The sequence below is a fragment of the Garra rufa genome, chromosome 14 (genome assembly GCF_049309525.1).
Source record: "Garra rufa chromosome 14, GarRuf1.0, whole genome shotgun sequence".
NCBI lineage: Eukaryota > Metazoa > Chordata > Actinopteri > Cypriniformes > Cyprinidae > Garra > Garra rufa.
The window spans coordinates 13423187-13448504 of NC_133374.1; the positions used below are offsets into that span (position 1 = coordinate 13423187).

A 25318-nucleotide genomic window follows, 5' to 3' on the forward strand; every position below is an offset into this window, starting at 1 on the left:
GCATTCTTCATGCACGCATACCAAACTGTCTACTCAAACCCAGATCAAAATTTTCTTTTATAAACATAATTGGATCATAGCATTAAATAAATGTTTTGTTGTTACATTCTGAAGCACATAGCACCTCATCTACTTTATGTTTGTTTGAAAGTAAAGTTTTAAAGTAGTCCCAACATGCAACTTACAGTACAGCTCATTTTTGGCTCTTTACCACAAACTTCTTCTAACACAAACAAGTACAGCTCTAGCAACTCTAAATATGGTTTCACCAAATATCCGAACAAAAAAAGCAGGGCACTGAAGAGGGAGAGAGTGAGAAATAAACAAAATGACCTCTTTGAGATGATGACGCATGAGCAACCTCACCTTTAGAGAAACCAGGTTGCTCAAGAAACATCTTGTTTGACTATCCAAAGTAAGAGTCAGAAAACTAAAGCTGAAGTATGTCATTTCTGCACCACACAAATACAGACTGCTTTTATAGTGAGTCCACTGATCTATCCAAATGGAACTTTCAACCTAACAATAGTATCATTATTACTGCATCCAAGAATACAACAGTTCAATTATCTACTTAAATGAAGTACTTACCATTTTACCATCCACCGTATAAAGCCTCTTGACCACTCCAGAGTCCAGTTTGATGGCATCTGTGATATCCGTGAGAACCTGCTCAAACGAATGGGCCGTCTTCTTGTTGAGAAGGATACGGACAGCTTTCCGAGGCTTTACCCCGCTGCGGATTATGGTCACCAGTTTGGGTCGGATGAAATCCTTGTTATCCTTGATTTCTATAGAACCAGCCATGACGCTGCTCAGAGAGGTGGGCGCTCGTGCCGATGCAACCGTTTTGACGTTGACTGACCAGTTGGGGTTGACATTCTTAGTGTATTCCAGATTCTTGTAAGGCTCAACTGATCCACATATGTAACTCTCCCCTGTGATACAAAATTAAATAAGAGAAATAACCAGTGAGTGTCACTGAGAACCAAATCAATGATTCCTTTACTATATCAAATTAATAATTTGATCTTCATTCAAAATCTTTCAGGTCCCACAAATTCTGTGGTTTTTTGGCATTTTTGTGTATTTGAACTCTTTTCAACAATGACTGTATGATTTTGAGATCCAACTTTTCACACTGAGGACAACTGAAGGACTCATATGCAACTATTACAGAAGGTTCAAACGCTCACTGATGCTTCAGAAGGAAACACAATGCATTAAGAGCCAGGGGTGTAAACTTTTGAACAGAATGAAGATGTGTACATTTTTTCTTTTTTTTTTTTTTGATTTAGTACTGTCCTTCAGAAGCTACAGAAGATACTTACAAGTTTCCCAGAAGACACAATAAGTGAAATTTATCCTGATCTTTAAATTCAAAAAGTTTTCACCCCCCTTAATGCTAATAGTTATGTTTACTTCTAGGGCGTCAGTGAGCGTTTGAACCTTATATAATAGTTGCATTAGTCCCTCTGTCGTCCTTACTGTGAAAAGATGGATCTTATGTTCATACAGTCATTGTTGGACCTCATGAACAACTATCACTAAACAAAAAAAAAAACACACACAGCTGCAACAACACAGTATTAAGAATCAAGTGTATGTAAACTTTTGAACGGGGTCATTTTTATAAATTCAACTATTATTTTCTCTTGTGGACAATATGTAAACGTCCTTTATGTGAAATATCTTATTCAGGTCAGTACTAAATAAAAAATATCATGGATTTTGTATGATCCCTCTTATTTTAGTAAAATAATTCACATTTTACAGATTCTGCAAGGTGTATGTAAACTTTTGACTTCAGTACTGACTTAAATGTTGGTTTGTTCATCACAAAAGCTATTTTATTAAAATAAAACAACCAGTTAAGTTATTTTTGGTTTCCCAGAATACATTAATATGGGTTTGAAACAAAATGATGTTTGGAAGACAACAGAATTTTCTTTTCTGAGTAAACTATACCTTTAATAAGGGTTTCCTGCAACTCCAGAGGACCTGCGCTCTAAAAATGGCTTTCCATGTTTAGTATCATATGAGAACACAGAAAAAAATCCATAAATTTGCCCACATGTGGGTTTAAGACAGTCAATGGACATTAAAGCACCTTATAACAGTCCATAATGAGGGAGAGGTCACACAGTCAAGGTTAAGTGCACGGCTGAGACTGAAATCACCTCCATCTCACTCATTTACACTCACCTACTCCTGGCAGCAATGAGAATTAATGAATGAATGAATGGGTGCCCTACATAAAAAGGCACCGTTGAGATGCCCCTGCTACATTTTAAAATCAAATCAGAGTCATTTAACACATAACTCAAGGACAGATTTAGATTTAATGATTTTAGTTTCTTAGGTTTGATTTATTGGTCATCACTGAGAGTATTGGTATATAGATGCAGAAGCTGTTAAATATTAATGAGCATTTTAAAATGACTTTAAATCACAGGGCTCTCTGGTATCCGCTCACAGACAATACAAGCGTGATCCTTGTTCGGTACTACAAACCGCATGTTCTGTTTGGGGTCTCAGAGAACGCGGATATGAAACGTGAGAAAATGAAAATGAGTTTTTACAGATTCTCTGATTGGTGTACAGTACACACTATAGAGATATTATGTGCTTAAAGGGAAAGTTCACCAAAAAATGCAAATCAGAGTGGCATTCCAGTGGATGATGTAGGATGTAGGGGTAGTGTATGAATGTGGAAGCACCAGGAGAAAGCAAAAAAAACAAAAGGTCATGAATTAGAAGTACAATTCAAAGATATATATATATATATATATATATATATATATATATATATATATATAAATGTTAGAGGACTTCGATATAAGCCAAAAGGAGACTAGTTTTCCCATCATAAGAAGGCAACTCTCTCGCGTGAATGCGACAGTTAGGGGAAGCTAGAGATTATGGTTTATTTAAAGTTATAGACTTAAATCTATATAAAATATAGATATTTTTTCCTCACACAAATGCATTGATTCACTTCAGAAGGCCTTTATTAGCCTCCTGGAGCCGTGTGGAGCAATAGACTAGCTACCATGCTCCAAAACCAGCATTTTCTAATGTGTGCTCATGTGGAGAGCAGGTACAATCCACACCTAGATGCATGATCTAATGTATTTAAATTTGAACAAGAAACAAAATCAGAAGAGAAAAATGCATAGATCAGGCTTTCTTACACTTCAAAACAAATGTTTCGGTGGATTTTGATGTGAGAGGAAAACAGGAGAGGGACTTTTCAATGAAGAAAGCAATTTTATGGATTATGAACTTGTATTTTGGCCAAAAGCGATGTGGTTGGATTTGTTTCTTACAACCACACAGCTTTTAGCTTCACAAGGCATTAATTGATGGACTGGAGTCATGTGGATTACTTCTGGATTATTGTAACGTTTTTATCAGATATTTGGACTAACGGCATCCATTCACTACAGAGGATCCATTGGTGAGCAAGTAATGTAATGCTAAATTTCTCCAAATCTGTTCTGATGAAAAAACAAATTCATCTTGGATAGCCTGAGGGAGAGTAAATTTTCATTACATTTTTTAATTTTGAGGTGATCTATTCCTTTAATGGGTTTTGATATAAGATGTAAATTAGACTTTAGACTTTTCAAGCTTGTAGACCATCTAGGACTGGCAATAAACCAGCTATAATCAGGTCATCAGAGTTTCAAGTGGTCTTGGCAATGCTAATGACTAGCTACCACGCTCCAAAACCAGCATTTTCTAATGTGTCCTCAAGTGGAGAGCAGGTACAATCCAAACCTACACACGTGATCTAATGCACAGTTATGTATGTCAAGTTGAACAAGAAACAAAAGATACCCCTATTAAAAAAAAAACAGCTAAAACCAGCCTAGGCTGGTTGGCTGGTATTAGCTAGTTTTAGCTGGTCTCCCAGCCTGGCCAGGCTGGTCAGGCTGGTTTTAGCTGGTGGTTTCCCAGCCTGGCCAAGCTGGAAAAGTGGCCAAAACCCCTCTAAAACCAGCCTGCTGTGCTGACCAGCTAAAACCAGGCTGGTTGACCAGCTAAAACCAGCCAACCAGCCTAGGCTGGTTTTAGCTGTTTTTTTCACCAGGCAGGGACTGGTGTCTCTAAACCTCCATATAGGCCGCCTACTTTAGACACCCAGGCTCACCTTCCACCAGCTGTTCCATGCTGGTAATCTTCGACCCGTCAATGGCATAAATGGTCCGGACGCCCTGAGGCAGATTTGCATTATCTGATAGGGAGCGGGTGAGGTCTGCGAGCAGAGCCTCGAAAGACCTGAATCTGTCGTTGGAAATAGCGTACACGATCCCTTTGAAGTACCGGTCTCCATTGCGGTAGAACCGGACCCTCTTAGCTTTCTTTTCCGAGCTCAGAGCCTGTAGGGTCCGGGTTCGGTAAAGGCTGCAGTGGGCGCTGTGCGTGGGGCTCGGCAGGCCGTTTGCACGTGAACCCGCACGGCTGTACCTTTGTGCTTTGTCCCGTTCGTCGAAATGCTCCAGCTCCATGTCAAAACCCGGGGCTGTAGTATCTCTAGAGAAAAAAATGTGTATAGGTGAGTTATGATTAAAATTATAATTGCAATTATTTTTGAATTATTATCCCTGCCTTTATTTCTCTATATATAAAATGCAGTTGTGCATATGCTGGTTAGTAAATGTAAATTTTACGCTGTATATAATTTACCAAGCATTTCCGTGTGCTAATCCAACTAACACAAGTAATACACATTTTTGTTTCATTCATATATTAAATAATAAACTATTCATGTATTATAACTACATAACATCAAATTTTCATAATTCATATATAATACCCAAGTTATTTAAACACGCCCAAAGGAACAGCACAATGAAGAAATCGTGATTACATGATTCATCAATTAATATTAATTCACTAATGTGCGGACATCAAAGACAAAAAAAGCATTTTCGCATATTCATCTTACTTGCGTGTATCCGATGAGCACAGTAGATATGAAAGCACACATCTAATGGCTTGTCATCTCTTCCAGAGGATGCTAGTGATGGTTTTAAGAGCAGGAGGAGAGAATCATGTGCTCTGCTGTGCTGGATGGGGCGGATGGTCTGCCCCTTTCGCTCTTTATGTTAAACCATCCCTCGTTTCGATGCAGACTGGCAGCCTTTGTCGTATTCCTGAAGAAAAAAAACCCTCAATGAATGAATACGAGCGAACAGGGCTGCGTCTCAAACGCTAGGGAGCTGCCTACCTAGACACCTATTTGTCTCATATGCAAGTCTTCCTCGCGGGTGGGGAGGAGAGTGTTCAACGCCGCTTGCAGTCCAACAGAGACAATGGTACGAGCTCTAGACAAACTGACTTATACATTGAAATAAATAAGATTGAATGAGTTATGATAGCATATGAAATGAAATTCCTCACATAATCCGGTGTCACACCCACTATTGTCTGCTTAAATCAAGGTAGATCCTTTATTGCAACAGTGAGGACCGTCATGACGAGATATTACACTAGATCATTTTTTTATATATAGCTAAACAGTAGTTCATAATCAAGAGACTTGGTCATGATTTGAATCATAATTTTTTTCATATTTGTTATGTTATTTTTATTTAGAGCAAATCATGATTTTCAGAATGCCAAAAGTTGTAGGGTCTTATTCGATGATATTGTAAAATACATTTGTGGATATAAGTGTAATTATTAGGCTATATAATATTGTTATAAACGTATGAAAAATGTATAGATATACAAATTAAATATTTACTCTTAGTATTAAAAGTAAAAACGACTATTTCTATCAGTTCAGTTCTGCATCCACTTTTTTCTTCCTGTAAGAGTGGGCGCAGCCATTTGTACATTTTATGGGTCTGGCTTCCGGTCTCATCCGCCAAAATCCTTTAGGTCAACAATGACTGTGTGATTTTGAGATCTATCTTTTTACACTAAGGACAACTGAGAGACTCATATACAGCTATTACAGAAGGTTCAAACACTCACTGATGCGGCAGAAGGAAAAACCATGCATAAAGAGCTGGGGCTGAAAACATTTGAACAGAATGTGTAAAATGGTATTTTTTTGCCTAAATATCTTTTTTTTTCATTTAGTATGCCCTTCAGAGACTACTGATGACAGTTACATGTTTCCCAGAAGACAAAATAAATTACATTTACTTTGATCTTCAAAGCATCAGTGAGTGTTTGAACCTTCTGTAAAAGTTGCATATGAGTCTCTCAGTTGTCCTCAGTGTGAAAAGATGCAAAAATGCTGGAAAACCAAAGAATTTGTGGGTCCTGAAGGGAACAGCAGGCAGCTTAAATATTCAGGACAAACAAGGAACTCATGAACAACTATCACTGAGCAAAAAACACAGTTGTGGATCGTTCAGGTAACACAGTATTAAGAATCAAGGGGATGTAAACTTTTTATAAATTCAACTATTATTTTCTCCTGTGGACTATATGTAAACATATGTTATGTGAAATATCTTATTCAGGTCAGTACTAAATAAACAATAACAAGCAATTTGTATAAGCCCCCTTTTTTTTTTTTTTGGTAAAATAACATTTAGCAAATTCTGGAAGGGGGGTGTAAACTTTTGACCCCCAACTGCATATAGCTAATTTTAGTACCAGCAATTATTAATACAGTTTATAAAGTACAGTTGCACATTTTCTTCCAGTGGGTTTGTTATTACAAGTTATGACACTAGATGGCAGCATACAACTTAATTTCAATGCATCAAAAAAAAAAAAAAAAAAAAAGGCAGTAATAGATGATTGCACCAGACACAGGATTATTTATTAGATTTTCATAGGAAGGCCAACTGAGTAAGTATTTATACAGAAAATAATATTGCGTTCATTTTATATGTAATAAAATGACGTTAAATGCTCACTTTCATGGCACTGTCTTGACTAGGTTTTATGAATGCATTAATTTAAAGCAATGAAATGGAATAAATGTTAACACATCAAACAGTGTTTCAAAGAGTACACACAAAACAATATGTTTTAAATGTTTAATTTATTATTTCAAATAACCATAGGCTATTATATCATTTGTCATTGAGCAAACCTATTGACTTGGTTAAACTTGATGCTTATACATTATATTATCTACACATTCAAATGAGACATATATTGCATCAAGATAGAAACAAAGAATTAACAACTCTGTTAATGCTTACAATAAACTGTTATGCAACTTCACGTTTATATTATATATAATTTATAGAAACATGGTCAGTAGTCAAGTTGTCAAAAGTGCAGCCATTGTCAACAGCTTTCACAGGGAAAAAAAATGCATCAACGCAATGACTTCAAATATATGGCATTTTACAGTTTAATCTAGCTAATATTAAATATAAGCCTTGTTTTTTTTTCAATATTATATTAAAACACTAGAATACATTTGTTCCAAAAAAGTTCGATTTTTTTAGGCTTCTGATTAAACAGATATATGACCTTTATGATCTTATTCCAACTGCAAGTGCAATTATAATTTTATTGCACTCATTCTCAAAAATGAAAAACCTAAAACCCGTCAGTCATCTGTAAGAAATGTCAATGTCTGTTCCTAGCAGGGGTTAAAGTGCTTTTTAATATTTTGCAACATGTGTGTGTGTGTGTGTGTGTGTGTGTGTGTGTGTGTGTATGTATATATATATATATATATATATATATATATATATATATATATATATACACGTACATAAATAAAATAGTATTTTTATCATGTATTTATATTAAAGCTTTATATATATATATATATATATTGTATTCATAGATACAAGAATATAATATTCATTAAGGCTCTATGGGAAATACGTAAAGTCCACCTTTGGCTTGTCCTTTGTTTTAAGGGTCCATTTTAATGCAAAACTATTGAAGATTTAATGCGAGTGATATGTTTAGTTAAGTAAATTCCTGGTGAAGTGTAAGGCAACATTTTAAATACTATCCGAGCTGTCAGTCAGGAATTGTGATACAGTGAAAATAGTAAACATGACGACACAACTAACTGTAAGAAAATCTTTGGAGGTCAGTGTCAGTCACATAAACAAATAATAATAAAATTTCTTCAGTCGTTTGGTTTGGTCTTAAAAATGGACACCTGAATCGAGAGGTCTGTATTTAAACTCTACTTTTGGTCTTTATGTTTCTCAACTTGACTGCTCGGCTCTTGGACTTTATAGTCTGCCAGGATGGCATGGGCAGTCTCTTTGCCAGTCTTCTTGACCATTGCCTTGATCCCCAGGTTGTCGATATTGAACGCGGTGACCCCCACATTGATAGCCGAGTTGACAGCGTGATCTGTGGCCTGGCCTGCTTCTGCCCCATACCTTGATTATAGATAACCCAGATTAAGTAAAGGAGGGGACGGGGTGATGAAAGAGGTAATGGAATAAGGTTTAGGACATGGACAATAATCAAAGCAGAGCAAAGCAGTTAAACATGCAGGGATTCAGTCATTTTTCTCAAAAAAGTATGAACTTCAAAAATGTATTCTAAAAATGCCATTAAAAATATTCAGAAAGAAATTACATTTTTGAAAAAGTAGAATGGTTGTAAAAATTATTAGAATTTAAAAACATTATTTTGATTTTACGAGCTATCTCACCATTATGGTAATCATTATTTCCCCTTTTTTTTTTATTAGATGGATTTAAACAATAACTCTTAAACCTTCATTCAAAAGTCTGAGTTAATTTTTCAAGTTTTTGAAAGAGGTTTCTTATATTCATCATCTGTGTTTATTTGACTGAAAATACAGTAATACTGTGAAATACTTTTACAATTTAAAATAACAGTTTTCTATTTTAATCATTTTAAAAACATAACTTATTTCTGTAATGGCAAAGCTGATTTTCAACAGCATTACTCTAGTTTTCAGTGTCATATGATCTTTTAGAAATGATTCTAATATGCTGATTTGCGTTATTATTATCAATGTTAAAAACAGTTGTGCTGTATAATACTTTTTTAGGATTCTTTGATGAATAGAAAGTTCAAAACACCATTTATCAGAAACAGAAATATTTATAAATGTCTTAACTGTCACCTTTAATCAATTTAATGCTTCCTTTCTGATTAAAGGTATTAATTTACAATACAATTACAAAGAATTCATACCCCTTAATTGTTTTCACATTTTATCTTGCTGCCTTATGTTAAACTGTTTTAAATTACTTTGGAAAAAAGTAATTTAAATCAGTCCAACATAATGTATGAAGGGTATGAATACTTTCCCAAGGCACTGTATTTAAAAAAAAAAATCTTATTGACCCCAAACTTTTGAAGGGCAGCATAAATATTCTACATCTTTGTCAAATTATATTAATTATAATTATGTTTGCCATCTGACAAAACCCGGTTAAACCTGTTGATGCAACAGAATAATTAAAATCAGGCTTAAAAGGTTCAAAAGTTAAGAAAAATAAAGCAACAAAGACAATGAGATTAATTACTTTTGGCTGTTAAGAACACATATTCATTCCATCACCGAGCTGTGGATCATTGCACACATCAAAACAGGATGCTTACGAAGGCGATTTAATCATTATGTCCAATAAATAATTAGCATTGCGTGCAAGTGTTGCCTGATTCAGACATATACATAAGCTTTAGCCATGCTTGTGACCATTAATTAAGGCCATTTTATGAGGTGCAGGGAAAATGTTTCGACTTGTTTTCATTTGGGGTGTCTGAAATGTTCTCCAGACCCCTAAATCTGTAAACAAATAGAGCGAAGAAACTAGTGTGAGTGTAGTTTCATTTTCTGATCAAAGTTACTGGTGATAAACTGCAAACACAGTTAAAACACTGGTATGATCAACTTCAAAGCAGGCAGAATGAGACCCTTGTGGAGTTACTTACTTATGTTTTACTGTGGTAACGGTCTCTGAAGCAACACTCTTTGCAATGTTCTTCGCTGCAACCTCCAACCCTGTCCACATTGTTGCAAATCCTGATAAAAGTAAAGCATTAAACATTACAGTTAAACAAAAAATCGTGGCTACGGTCTCGTGAATGCGCGTACAACAGTTAGCGAAAGTTTTAAATATGAATATTTTTATTGCACAAAGGCATTGATTTGCTTCAGAAGGCCTTTATTAACTCACCAAAGCCATGTGGAGTACTTTTTATGATGGATGGATGCACTTTTTTGGACTTCAAAATCTCAACACCCATTCACTGCCATTATAAAGCTTGGACGAGCCAGGACTTTTTTTAATATAAGTCCGATTATGTTTGTTGGAAAGAAGAAAGTCATGGATTCATGGATCATGGACTCCTAGGATTTTCATTTTTGCTTAACCATCTGATCAATAACGCCTAAAAGATAATAATGTAATTGTAGTCATCAATGTGACTAAAATGACCAAAAAAAGGATCATTCCTGGGTGGAAAACTGACACAGAAGAGAAGAAATTGTTGAAAAAAGTTGTTATTTTTGTTCTCTTTGTGCACAAAAAGTATTCTCGTAGCTTCATAACATGGTTGAACCACCGATGTCACATGGACTATTATAACTATGTCTTTACTACCTTTCTGGGACTTGAATGTGGTAGTTACATTGCTGCCCATGGAGGATCAGAAAGCTCTTAGATTTCATCAAAAATATATTAATTTGTGTTCTGAAGATGAACAAAGGTCTTACAGGTTTGGAATGACATGAGGGTGAGTAATTAATGACAGAATTTAAATTTTTGGATTAACTATTCCTTTAAAACACTGGGTGGAATGATTTACTTCACCTTGAACTCCACTTGCTGCAACCACCATTGCACCGTCAATATTTGAGCGTCCATCTTTGTCTTTCTTTATAGACTCTGGGATAAGCTTCCCTCCGTGTTTCTTCACATGGGGTGCCAACTCTCGGCCAACATGCCCAGCAACTGTGCACAGTCCATCCACTGAAACAGTACAGAACATGTTTTTGGCTCAAATGTCTCATCTTTGGTGAATATCATCAAAATAATTAGGATTATACAAAGACAGACATCCTTACCAAGGAACTGGCTGACCTTCACTGCTCCTCCTGTGGCCTGTTTGGCCACATGGAGGCTTCTGGTTACCGTGGGGCTGACTTGGGTTGGTTTGTCTTCTGGAGTGATGTGCTCTCGTACTTTGGCTGCACCTTTATGTATGGCTTTCCCTGTGTATTCAGCGCCCTTCACCAACCCCCAACTCAGCCATGAAGCCCCTGTTGATATATATTTCATACAGTAAAGAGAGTATCACAGCATCACTGTTTTGGTGCTGACAGCTGTTCTAGTACAACCCAAAATGTTAGACAGGTAACAACGATCCTAAAGTCTTAAAGGAACAGGTTACCCCAAAAATGAAAATTCAGTCATTAATTACTGTTGTTCCATACCCATAAGATCTTTTTTCATCTTCAGAACACAAATTAAGTTATTTTTTAGATTTAAGAGCTTTGTGACCCTGCATAGACAGCCAACAACTACCATGTTCAAGACCCAGAAAGGTAGTAAGGACACTGTTAAAATAGGCCATGTGACATCAGTGGTTCAACCTTGATTTTACATAAATTTATTTTCAGGTATTTCACATTTTTTGAAAAATCTACTTTTGCGAACCAGTCCTAGGTTTTTTCGCCCAATTGGAACCAAACCAGTGCAGAAAGATTCTCTGGAGAGTGCATATCAATAATTATCAAAAAAGTTGAACTTTCGACTCACCATCGCAAAGGGACACCAAAAGGTTTGAAGGGGGTAAGGCCGCTTTTAGTAAAATGCCTATAACTCCTGATCTGAATGAGATATCTTCGCTCAGAACACTTATGTAAAAGTTCAATCTGAGGTCACAGGGAAAAAAATCGTGGGACTTGGCCTCTTGGTGGCACTATTTGAGGGAAAAAAACTAAAAATCGGTGTGTACGCTTTTAGTCCAAAGTGCTACAAGTGTCTATAGACTCTCTAGGTCAATAATTATAAAAAAAAAGTTGAAATTTAAGCCTTTGAGAAGCTATAAAGGGGTTGTTCTGAAAAGGGGCCTGCCAAATTTACCTATAATCCTATAAAGCCTAAGGGAAAACTCAAAACTTCTCAAAGCCTGGTGAGCACATGCGACAGGCCCCTGATTCTAAACAAGCATGCAAAGTTTTAAGGAGATCGGACCACAGCTGGAACTATAACAGTCATAAACTTAAAAAACATAATATTTGCATTGCAAATTACCTGTATTTGTCAAAAATTCTTTTTTTTCAATCACTGATTTAGGTGGTTACAAGCTTGCTAACAAGACGTCTTTTTCCATATTTGCTTAAATGCCTTAAAGCACTTGAACCCTGGTAATTGCTGCTTGCAATTGCTGCTTAATTTTGTTTTCTTTACACACAAAAAGTATTCTCGTAGCTTCATAACATTAATAACATTAAGGCTAAACCACTGATGTCACATTAACTATTTTAACAATGTCCTTACTACCTTTCTGGGCCTTGAATGCATCATTTGTCTTGTCTATGTAGGGTCAGAAAGCTCTCGGATTTCATCAAAAATATCTTAATTTGAGGGTTTGAGGGTGAGCAATTAATGACAGAATGTAATTTTTTGGATGCACTATCCCTTTAAAACAGACAATTAAGTGATATACAATAACAGTATTTATCCTTTCCTTTCTTACCAGTCAGGATCCCCTGAGCCACTTTCTCGCTCCATTCAGGAAGTACGTTCTCCTCCTCAGCAGCGGGGGGTGCTGTTTCAGCCGCAGGCGGTCCCATCGGCACCTTTTGACCCAGGTTAATGGTATCGGTTGCGCCATCTGATGCCTTGGGGACACAGGATAGGGGGCAACAGTTAAAACAGTGCATCATAAAGTGTGCAGAAGCAGGCTCAAGCAATTACTAAAAGCAAATAGTGATTTGTAGGATGACTATACGGACATTAGCCAGTATTGCTTATGACACAAGGAGGGAATGCTTCCAGATTTTTCCCCGTTTGCCAAAAAAAATCCTTTGTTGTCTCTAAACACTTGAGCCAGTGAGTCAGCATGGTCTGCTACAACAACATGTTATTTCCACAACAATGGGGGTGTTTGTTGTCGCCCCCTCATTTGCAGAGAACTGCGGCACTTGGTTCCAAACTCAGCAGCAGCTGCTCTGTGAAATGACTTCTAAAAGCATGAACAATGTTTCTGACTCACATAACCACTAGAATAGTATTGTGATTTATCATAACGCAACTGAATAAAAAAAGAAGAATAACAGAATAACATTGCGGGTACGCTACTGTTACACTTGGCTGTGCTCTCATTCACCACTATACTGAGGTGAGACGGGAAACAATGGTGTTCTTGGTTTGCTAAGAGCATTACAGCTAATTAATTCTCCTTCTCCTGTATGCTCTCAATCCATGAAAGCGCAGGGGAGTGTGCCAGCTCAAATGTGCAGGCTAAGCCAGCTCACCATTTCATGAGTAATGAACATCATAGCCAAAGCCAAATGTGTGAAACACTTAGAGGCAGTGCAAGCAGCAGAAAGCATAAAAGCATAAAAGCATTGTAAGGACCACATTAACTGTCAAGTGCATTAAATAATAAAAGATAGCATAGTTCCATCCAGCCCATGAAAAAATGTAGGTGAAATAAGTATGCTTTTTTTACATAGTATGTTACTACAATGGGACAAATTATCATTGTAATTATTATTTTGGCCTGTCAAGATTCCTCAATTCACTCAATTTTCCCGTTCATAGTAAATGCTGCTCTGCACAAACTGTTATTATTTACATGTGTGGAGCATCTCAAACTCCATCTCAGCATATTGTTGTAAGTTTGGGTTTATTATAGCATTCATCCTGGAGCACAACGTCCACCATTTTATCAGATTTGTAAAGTAAATCATAACTGTTTATCACGGTTTCAAAATAAAAGCTCAAAACCTTACTTTAAGTTTATACGTTTTGGTGGCCATATTCAAGAAATTACAGTAGCTGTAGCATTTCTGTCGTAAAGAAATAGCCAAATATTAAAGATTAAAGGTGCAGTGTGTAGATTTTTGCGGCATCTAGCGGTCCGTCCACCGCTCACCCCTCCCTTTACAGAAACTACGGCAACCGACACGCGATTAAGATGTCGTCGTTTCAGACAGCAAAGAATAATGAAGTTTATTTTAAAACGTAAATAAGAGAATTATATTTACTTGATAATTCAATAAAACGATGTTATTGTGAATATTGCAGTTACTTGTTCATCATTGTGTCAGTGTTTTTTCCCAAGAACAGCAGTGATGAAACGCGATCTGTAGAGCAGTTTGTCCGTTCAGGGCTACAGTAGAAACATAACGGCGGCTTCCATGTGGGGGGACCCGCGGTGTATGTAGATATAAACTGGTAATTGTAAGGTAATAAAAACATAATGGTTAATTAAGTAAGGTCTTTATTCACCCCTGAAAACATAGTTATGTATATGATATTGCATTTCTGTCTAGAGATAATCTTAAATATTACACACTGCACCTTTAAGTAAACATTTGATTTTTTTGACAATTTATATATTTCTTAGCAGCTATTTAATTTATTTATTTCATGTTTTATATTTTCACCATTTTTTATTTTTGGCAAAGAGTACTACTGACCATTAATATGGTTGGAATCTCGCTTGATATTTATTTTCTAAGCACATCAATGATCAGTAAATACATTTTTAGTTAGTGCACTTTTAAGCCTAGAACTCTAATGTCATTTGGAAATGTTTAAGTTTCCATTGCTTTCAACGACATTAGAGTTTCTTCAATATAAAGTGTTAAAGACTTTTAAAAATCAGCCTGTTGTGTTGGTATTCCTACTTTTTTAGAGCATGAATATACACAACCCAAATGCACTTGCCATAAAGTGATATTACAATGCATTAATACCTTAAACAAATCTTTTAAACTCTCAAATGCACTTGAAATCTGTAATGAAAAAGGGTCAATAATAATGCAGGCAGATGCAGTGTTGCAACATGCAAAAACCTGATTTAAATGCCATACTAAACACAAGCATACAGTCCATGCATTTAAAGTGTGTGAACATCATGCATCTAAAGTACATAAAGATTTTACCACAGTGTAAAATTCTTGTTTCTAATCTGCTGTGATAAAGAAAAAAGAAAAACTCAAAAAACACCAAATAGGGGTAGCAACAAGTGAGACACTGGAATTAATATTCAAAGCTGCAGACACTGAGTCAGTGACAAACACACAAGATTTGAGACGAGGTTGGACCACCACACCTGCTCTGTAGCCACAGCTGATCCCTGTGTTTCTATGGTGGGACTTGAGGGGACACAGGGACAGCTCACCTGAACACGCAGGTCAGTCAACTGAGAAAGAATGCTCTGGAAGAGTTCACATTCCTTCTGAGGAAGCTCGGATGAAAGGACCACCCCAACATATGAGCCTGGGTTGGGAGCCATCAAGTCAGGGAACATGTAGACCCCTGTGTTGCACAGCAGGACCGGGGAGTCAGAAGCCATCAAGGGGTAAATCCAGTCACAAACCTGAAATTATAAATAAAAATTACTGTGGTTTCCTCAAAGAGGGCAGGTCTCATTTTTAACTTAGCCCTACAATCAGAGAGTAGCTATTGCCTATTATGAATGTCGTTCGTGAAGAATATGCAGTGTTTTTATACATTTGAATACTTTATACAATGTATGTAGCATTTCTTATTTATTCCACTGTAGTTTTTTTCCTATTGCTTATTACTTTCTTATTTAATCACTAAATGTTTACTTGTCTTCAGTGAGCTTAAGTTTTTTTTTAGGCTAGTATTAGTTTGTGATATTGACACAGGTGACAAAAATCATGATATTTCTATGGTATCAAATTTTTTATATATCATATTAAAGACCTTATTTAAATAAAAAAAAAACATATGATCATTTCCTCTAAAATGTAAAAATTTAAAAGACTATTTATTAATATGAATTTAACGGTCTTGCTTCATGTATTATATAATTGTATACTGAATAATTCATATAAATGTTTTACCAAAAATATACAAATAACATTCCTGATTTTTATATGTTCATTTAAATTGATAACATTGCCTTAAAATAGGTCTTTAATTATTCAGTATTATTTTTTTATTATTATTGGAACTGTAAAGTAAGGTATTTAAAAATCTAATTTTAAAGGATTTTTTATTTATATTAAAATCTATAAAAAATATGCAAATCAAATTTCTGATTTTAATATATTACTTGAAATATATTTTCTTAAAAAAACATTTTAAATGCCTTGCTTTACAGATCAAATAATAATACTTATTCTCTTCCTATATAATTTAATATATTCTGATATTATATGACATATTTAATACATTCCTCTAAAATCACTATTTAGACACTATTTATTAATTTGAATTTAAAGTAAGGCATTTAAAATCACATTTTAAGAGATTTAATATTAAAATCTATTTTAAAAATATACAAATCTTAAATCAAATCTATTTTAAAAATAACAAATCATCTGATTTAAAATATTTCTTTAAATTAATATTCCCTGAATAATAATAATAATAATAATAATAATAATAATAATAATAATAATAATAATAATAATAATAATAATAATAATAATAATAATAATAATAATAATAATAATAATAATAATAATAATAATAATAATAATAATAATAATAATAATAATATGGTGCTTTTGAAGGCCAGCCTGGATTTGTGAGACCAGACAATATTGTAGGCTACAAAAAAAGGGATCACATGATTGTAACCCTTCAGCTTCTAAATTGCCTGTCATCCAACATTTGAATAAATCATAAAAGATACAGCTTTCTAACAGAATCTTTTCCGCAGATATGTAATGGATTAACATGTTCTTGAGTGAAAAGTTATAAATGGAAATTGCCCCATGGATGTCTAGGGAGGATCAGTATTTGAAGTCCAGGCCTCCCAAAGTTGAGACAGTGGACAGCTCTGCAGTTGGATTCATTCATCCTGTCCTCATGACTGCTAGCATTAAATTGGATTAGAGTCAAAGCCTGGAGCACAGCAACTGGAGGCTCTTTATTCAGCTTCATGACCAGTGTTGTGCAAGTTACTTCCAAAACGTAATACATTATATATTACTAGTTACTGTCTTTTAATAGTAATTAGTTACATTACAATATTACTGTCTCTAAATTGTAATGCGTTACACTACTTTTAAGTTACTGTTGAGTTACTTTCATCAAAATATCCACAGATTATAAAATGCCAAAAAAAAGTTTATAGCTGCTCATTATACATTAAATTTAGGATAGCTAGCATAAAATTATAAAAACATATTTAGGTAGGCCTACCGGTATGTCTATTAATGTTACGTTGTAGTTTAGGTTAAACACAGATAAGCACAAAACTCATTAATACTTTCAGAAATAACACCGGTAAATAAAGCGAAGTGTTATAATGTCCAGTCATTAAACACAATGAATAGCCTATAGGCTATTTTAAATGGTTTTCAGAACAACCAAGAATGAAGAATACAAGTTGCTAAACAAGCCAAAACGAATGAGGGTAAAAGCGAAACTAAAAACAAACGGTGTTGTTCTCGTGCAGCCTACCTCTCTCATTCTGCATCAATCCAATTAAATGTGTCCATATTCGTGATGTATTTGAATGCTAAACTATTATGTAAACCAGGATTTGTACTTAACGCGCTTATAAAACATCCTCCTCACATGAGCAAATATGTGTTTGGCCCGAGCTCAGGCTGACGGCACGGATACTATGCAGTACGCACTATTTCATTTGACCAGTGACTGTATTTTATTCTTATAATTAACAGACTGCAACTTTTGCAACGCTGTGTGTGCGTGAGGCGCCGGGGCAATCGAATAGCGGAATAACTCCGTCATTTTTGGTCATACAGATCATTTATAACTGCAGTGTGTTTACTTTTATTTCTGTCATCTTGGTTTCCTTTCCGTGAACTTTCATACAGCGCCACTCCACACAAAAGTGAACCAAACTCAGCAGCATATGTCACTCAGTCTTTTCGTTTTGAAAATCAGATATATTTCGCGTATTCATCCATTTTATATGCGGACTATGATTTAATAAAAACAGATTTAGTCATTTTTAGCTTATTTTTTGTTGCTTATGCGCTCGTCCGTCATTTTTTCTCTTCTCCGACTCCGCAGCTCTCATCATTAGTTTAGTGTTACTGGCACCAGTCTAGATGTTTCTAGGAGTTACTCGTGCTGTTTCTCCATAACGGGAGTGCGTCCATCTCATAAATGTAGAATCCGTCTCTGCAGTCATCTCAACCATCGAATTCCAGCAACAGGAAGACAAAATATTTTACTTGTGGACTTTTTTAATTCACAAATTAATGTTGAGTTAAAATATGTTGATGTAACTTGCGTTACTGAGATTGTAACGAGTAATATTATTACCCAAATTGTATTAGTAATGCGTTATATTACCGCGTTACAGCAAAAAGTAATAAACTACTCTAACATATTACTTTTGTAATGCGTTACTCCCAACACTGTTCATGACACAGCTAATCTATGACCTCAATGTCCGTGTGGAGAATGGAGGCGTTTTGGACTCTAACTGGGTCCAGAAGTCATTCAAGGCTTTTATTTTATTACACCATATTTACATACGAAGTAGCCATTCCATATTACTTCATATTGTGATGATTTCATGATTGTGTGTTTACATTAGGCATATTATCAATCGATATCAGAAACGACAGCGGGGTGGTGTTTAAAGTGTAAACTGTTTTATCTCATACTGTGATGATAATACTTCTATTTGCATTTGGCTGATTATGAAAGGTTATCACAGAACAGCAGAAGATTGGCGTTCAAAGTGTAAAATGTATTGTGCTAAACCAGGTTGTTTATGTTGTCTCTCTCATTGGTGGACAATTCTATATAATACCATTAGGTCATTAAACTCTGCAAAAGCAGACCACCGGATGACTGGGGCTTTCCCGGGATGACATCACTCAGTGAAAGCCTATTGGATGTAAGCAGTGAGCATACACTCACATGATACTGTTGAGAAACAACGGATGAGGTGGGTCTCATTAAGGACAACACCATCTCAAGATCACAGGGAGCTTTAGAGCCAAACACAAGGTTGTGAAAGTGGGTTACAGGACACCATGATTTAAAAACAAGCCTACTTGGACCATTCTGTTCAAATGCCTGGAATTTATCGACATGAAGTCTCTATTGGCCCGAACAGATCAAGCAACAGATTTTGAGAGAATCTCATGAAACTAAAACGTGTCTGGGTCACATTTCACCCGCAAAAATGCAAAGACAAAAATAAGTTTGTTTTTTTTCTAGGGCCATTAGAATTTTTGCATATTTGTTCTAATACTAAGAAATTATATATATATATATATATATATATATATATATATATATATATATTTGTTTGTTTGTATACACATTTATAAAATTGTATATAAAATATAATTGTCATGTAAATAAAATTGGCAATTAAAAATAGTATAAAAAATGTAAAAAATGAAAAATATATTTAATATAATATTATATTTATGTATATATATATATATATATATATATGTATATTTTATTAACTGACAATTTAGCACATCTTTCTCTTTACTGTACGCAAAAACATTATTCAACCTACTACGCTTATTTCTATACAGTTCTATACAGTTGTATTTATTTATATATTTTTTGTGGAACAAAGACTATTTTAATATTTTAAATAAAAGAAATTAAAAATTCTAAATAAAAGAAAAATGTGCGTGCGTATGTTTATAGAATTTAGCACAACAAATGATTTAAAAATAAAATTTCATAATTATTTTCTGTTTATTTAAAATTTGTTGTACTGAATTTAATTTTAAAATAAATAATATTTTTACTTAAAAAATATTTTAAAATGTATATATATTTATATATAATTTTATAAATTTACAATTTATTACATTTTGATATTTGATAATTGATATTTTTACACATAAAAAAAAAAAAAAAACTTAAAATTATGCCAGAATGAAAAAATTATCTTTTAAAACATTTGGTACTGAATTTGAAATAAAATAAATAATATTTTTTACATATAAAAAAATTTGAATATGTGGAGGAAATTTGGTTAATTGACATTAAAATTCTGTCAGAATGGAAATTATTCAATTTTTACATTTCTATTTATGTATAATTTATGTATAATTTATTTCTATTTATGTATAATTTTATAAAGTTTTTATAAACACATTTTTAAACTACATTTATTTCTATACATTTGTTATTAGCTTTAGCACAACAAAGATTATTTTTCTATTTTAAATAAAATAAATAAAAAATTCAAAATAAAAGTTAGAAAATGTGTGTGTGTTTATTGCTTTATATAACATATAGTAATGTATAAATTTGTTATTAAAAATATATATCCTTTCAAAATTATTTTCTGTTTATTTAAATGTATTTGCTGTACTGAATTTAATAAAAAAAAGGGTAACACTTTACAATAAGGTTCATTAGTTAAACATTAGTTAATGTATTAACTAACATGAACTAACCATGAGCAATACATTTGTTACTGTATTTACTAATCTTTATTAACATTAGTTAACAGAAATACAGTTGTTCATTGTTTGTTCATGTTAGTTCACACTGCATTAACTAATGTTAACAAGATTTTAATAGTGCATTAGTAAATGTTGAAATTAACATTAACAAAGAATAATAAATGCTGTATAAGTGCAGTTCATTATTAGTTCATGTTAACTAATGTGGTTAACTAATGTTAACTAAAGAACCTTATTGTAAAGTGTTACCAAAAAAAGAAACAATATTTTTAACTATAAAAAAACAGAAAATGTGCTTAAATTAACATTAAAATTGTCAGAATAAAAAATGATTCCATTATTATACAATTATACGTTTTAACATTTTAAATAAAAAAAAATGTCTGTGTGTATGTGTGTTTATTGGTTTATAGAATTTATTAGTAATGCATAAAACTGAAAATAAAATTATTTTCTGTTGTTAAATTTGTTATACTTTATTTAATATTAAAAATAAATTATATTTTTACATGTTTAAAAAAAATAGAACTTGTGGAGAATTTTCTTTACACACACAAAAAAATGTATTGTGTTGAACATGAACAAGCTGGACATTTCCTTGTGAGATTCTCTCTTTCAGGCACATGAACAATAACTAAATAACACAGCTGGTGATTTCTCACCTGTAGAAAGGCGGGTGGTCTGTATGGAACCCTCTCTGATTGTTCACTGGTGAACTTCACGATGCGCAGGTACCCTGGATAAGAGGGAGCACTGACTTGCCCCTCAGGTGTAACGAAGAAGATCTGCACCCCTTGAGGAAGGAAAAAGAGTTCCTCTCCATCCTCCACCAGACTCTGAGGAGAAGGTGTCAAATTAGTTGTATGGCTGTAGAACTCATTGCCAACCAGGGAGAGCTCGCCTGAGTCAGTGCCGTAGGAAATGGTCAGGTGTCCGTCAGCGGCTTGAGGCGTGTACGCAGGAGGCTGGTCGCTTAAAATATTGGGTTGCACTGTGGGGGAAACCGGAACTGGCCCACCTGAAGCCCCTGCAACCCCGTTGTTGGAAGCGAGCACTTGCGGTGGAGACGGTCTTTCCGGCTTGACCTTCGGGATATCAGGGTAGAGTTTCTGTGGGGCTGCGCTGCTATCCGAGACACCGTTGGGGTCTGGGCTGGCTTCAAGCATGGCTAGGCGAGTGGTGATGTTGTTGAGGGTCTCCTGCATCTTGCGTTGCATCTGCCTGGCTGATTCCCAGGAGGGACCCACACACTCCATGCCCTGTGAGGGAACACTGAGAGCCCTGAGGAGATGCTGCCGCCCTTGCCGGTAGAGTTTTAGTGCCTCTGCGCTGTGGCCGGCCTCATCCTCGGTGAGAGCTTTATTGATGCATGCGAATGCCTTCTCATAGCCGTCTTTGATCACCTGCAGCCTGGCGTTATCAAAGGCCTCCTCCTTCGCTTGCTCCATGACTGAAAGGACAAGTCAGAAATGTTGTCAAAACTATGTTCTAATACTACACAGAATTGTCTTTCTTTACGCCACACGACTTTCTCATGAACATCCATGCAAATTTTACTTCTAAAATTGTACTTTTTTGCGAGGAAGTGGAAATAAGAAGTGAAATAAGAAGTTTTGTTTGAACCTTAGTTGTTCTACATCGCAAATTATTTTAAGCATTTTATTTTAAAGTACACTACCAGTCAAAAGTTTTTTAACAGTAAGATTTTTAATGTTTTTTTAAAGAAGTCTCTTCTGCTCACCAAGCCTGCATTTATTTGATCCAAGGTAGAGCAAAAACATTTTTTCTTTAATATTTAAAATAACGGTTTTCTATTTGAATATATTTTTAAATGTATTTTTTCCCAGTGATTTCAAAGCTGAATTTTTAGCATCATTACTCCAGTCACATGATCCTTCAGAAATCACTGTAATATTCTGATTTGCTGCTTAAAAACATTTATTATTATTATTATTATCATTATGTTGAAAACAGCTGAGTAAAATTTTTAAGTTTCTTTGATGAAAAGAAAGTACAGAAGAACAGTATTTATTTGAAATAGAAAACTTTTGTAAAATTATAAATGTCTTTATCATCACTTTTGAAAAATTTAAAGCATCCTTGCTAAATAAAAGCATTCATTTCTATAATTTCTTTAAAAAAAAGTTTAGTGTATAATGTTACAAAAGTTTTTTTTTTATTTCAGACAAAATCTGATCTTTGGATCTTTCTATTCATCAAAGAATCCTGAAAATATTTACTCAACTGTTTTAAATATAGATGCTAATAATAATAATAATAATAATAAACGTTTCTTGAACATGAAATCAGCATATAAAATGATTTCTGAAGGATCATGTGACTGGAGTAATGATGCTAAAAAATCAGCTTTGAAATCACAGGGGAAAAAATATTTTACAATTTGACTGTATTGCTGTACTTTGGATCAAATCAAGGCAAATCAAGAAAAAGAGACTTTAGAAAAAAAAACATTAAAATCTTACTATTTCGGAGCTTTTGACTGGTAGTGTACATTTTAATATTTTCATTTCATGGTTTAAAGAAACATGCTTATTTTAATGTGTTGACTAAACATTACTACTATTACTATTATTATTAACAATATATTAAATATTGCATTTATGTAAATATATTTTAAATGTACTAAACTAGAACTAGAAACATGTGTAATTACTAATATATTTGAATACATACATGACATACAAGTTTAAACATTAATGCCATTAAAGTACATTTTAGTATCCATAAACTGCCAGTACATTCAGCAGACTTTAACCATATTTCAAAGATAACAGAACTCATTAAATTATATTTAGAAATGTTTTTAAGTCATACTTATGTCAATAAACACTCTTAAGTTCAACTAATGGCATTTTATACAAATGTAACACTCAAGTATAGTCTTTTAGAGCATACTAAGTACTCTTTTTAATGTAAATACAATGTTACTTGAATCTAAGTACCATGGCGTCAGGGCATTACCATTGTACTACTAATATAATAATTTTCTACAAGACTTACCAGCAGATGTTAACTTGTTAGATGATAATGCGTATTCAGAGGCCTGGCCTGTTAGCACTGGAGCAGCTTATACTGACGTACCATGACCGTGTCATACATGAGGATTTAGAAACAAAACACCTGCTTAACATTGCGAAGTGACATTCAAACTTGAAGAAGAGGCCTAGCTGCTAGTTTATCTAGCGAATCTTGAAACGCAAGTATCTTATTAAGTATTAAAGCAACACAATCCAACATAATGAAAGTGTCACTTACTTGCTAACACCCTTTCATAAAGCCCACATATTAACCTCCGCCTCTCATTGGTTACCTCTGTAACCAAAAGCGGTTAATAAAACATTTCCATATGGAAACTCACCAGGAGATGTAATAAATTAAGTGAAATGCGAGGTTTAACGTGTGTTCCGCGTTATTCCGGGTTTGTTGACTGAACAGCTTCAGCTCATGACAGCTGAGTTTCTACTGGACTCGTGCGTCTATTACGTGATCCAATAAAGACGTTTTATTAAGCGTAGCGTCCACTGCGTATGCGCTTCCGCGTTCAGTCACGTGTTGCTTTTTGAAGTTTCTCATTGGTTAGAGGAGATCGCTTAATAGATATAGCATACTTTACGTTTTGTTTCCATCAATCTTAAAGGATAAAATGTCTAAAACGTTTCTGAGTAACAGGTTGAAGCTAAGCAGGGATTAATCTCTATGTAAGCCAGACACGTATCTTTATAAACCAACCTCTAAATCAGCATGTGATGTTTTAAATCTCCTATTTATAGATCATAAATTCTGTAGTTGGCATGTGTAGCTATTGTAAGGAGGTTTTCATTTGTACAGTGAGGAATTTTCAGCAGACTTTGAAATGCTGGTAAATTTTAAAAGCATGTTTTTCTCTCCTTTATAGTTAATTGGATCAATAACCAAAAGCTTTTTCTTTGAATTTTCTTTGAAAAATGATCCTATTATCTAATTAGGAGCAGTCACTTATAAAAAGTATCATTTGCTTTGACACTCAAACATTTGTGTTTTATTGAACCAATTAATACCAGACAGTTTTAGGTATGAGGATAATTCTTCACACATTACATTGATACATGTTCATGATTGATTTCAGGCATCTATTTACGAGACAGAAAATGATTCTGGGTTTTGTAAAGACTTTTTAAATTATATATATATATATATATATATATATATATATATATATATATATATATATATATATATATATATATATATATAAACTATTGAGGATGAATTTAGGTGTGCAAAGAAATTTAAAAAATTGACTAAATGCCAATAATTATTTTTATGTTACAGACGATTTTTGATAACTGTCAGATATATAAAATTCTACCTTTTTAAAATAAATAAATATTAAAAAAAAACTAATCACTTGAAATGCTGTGAGATTAGGGAGCACAACATTGCAAAAACATGCAAAAAATTATATGATTATATAAAAATGTAACTAAAATAAAAAATAAATAAAATAATTTTGCCCTTGGGCCTCTAGGCTTAACTAATGTTGAAGTTTGCTAAATTAAATTAATAAAATAAAATAAAATCATAGATGTATTTTACCCCTGGGCTTGTAAGGTTACCTTATGTTAAGATTCAATGAATATATATATATATATATATATTTTTTTTTTTTTAAATAAGACGATATTAAAAAAAAAAAATCATTTAATAACTAAATTAAATTAAATAATCTTTACATTAAGGTTCACTGAATAAAAAAAAATAAAATAAAAAATAAAACACAATAAGATAAAATAAAAT

At 33.8% G+C, this 25318-nt stretch overlaps 2 protein-coding genes across 8 annotated transcripts in view; both read right to left on the reverse strand.

Moving 5' to 3' along the window:
• The window catches only part of dclk1b (doublecortin-like kinase 1b), a 59631-nt gene extending 54483 nt beyond the window's left edge, over positions 1-5148 (reverse strand). For both annotated transcript variants that reach the window (XM_073817858.1, XM_073817859.1), the window contains exons 1-3: positions 4955-5148; positions 4157-4539; positions 592-938 (exon numbers count right to left, since the gene is read on the reverse strand). In XM_073817858.1, coding sequence (XP_073673959.1) covers positions 592-938; positions 4157-4514 — 705 coding nt within the window. In that variant the 5' untranslated portion in view covers positions 4515-4539; positions 4955-5148. The remainder of the gene's footprint in view (positions 1-591; positions 939-4156; positions 4540-4954) is intronic.
• Positions 5149-7778: 2630 nt separating this feature from the next.
• On the reverse strand, positions 7779-24016 carry spartb (spartin b). 6 transcript variants are annotated; one of them, XM_073818135.1, is made up of 10 exons: positions 23901-24016; positions 23543-23614; positions 21184-21971; positions 15298-15495; positions 14870-14908; positions 12640-12784; positions 11003-11197; positions 10749-10907; positions 9868-9958; positions 7779-8333 (listed from the first exon to the last, which is right to left on the reverse strand). In XM_073818135.1, the coding sequence occupies exons 3-10, from the start codon at positions 21967-21969 to the stop codon at positions 8132-8134; spliced, it is 1815 nt and encodes a 604-aa protein (XP_073674236.1). In that variant the 5' UTR covers positions 21970-21971; positions 23543-23614; positions 23901-24016; the 3' UTR covers positions 7779-8131. The 6 variants fall into 6 exon arrangements, with proteins under 6 accessions (XP_073674236.1, XP_073674237.1, XP_073674234.1 ...); XM_073818136.1 differs by lacking the exon at positions 14870-14908; XM_073818133.1 differs by lacking the exon at positions 14870-14908 and having other exon boundaries at positions 15229-15495.
• Between the last annotated feature and the right edge of the window lie 1302 nt (positions 24017-25318).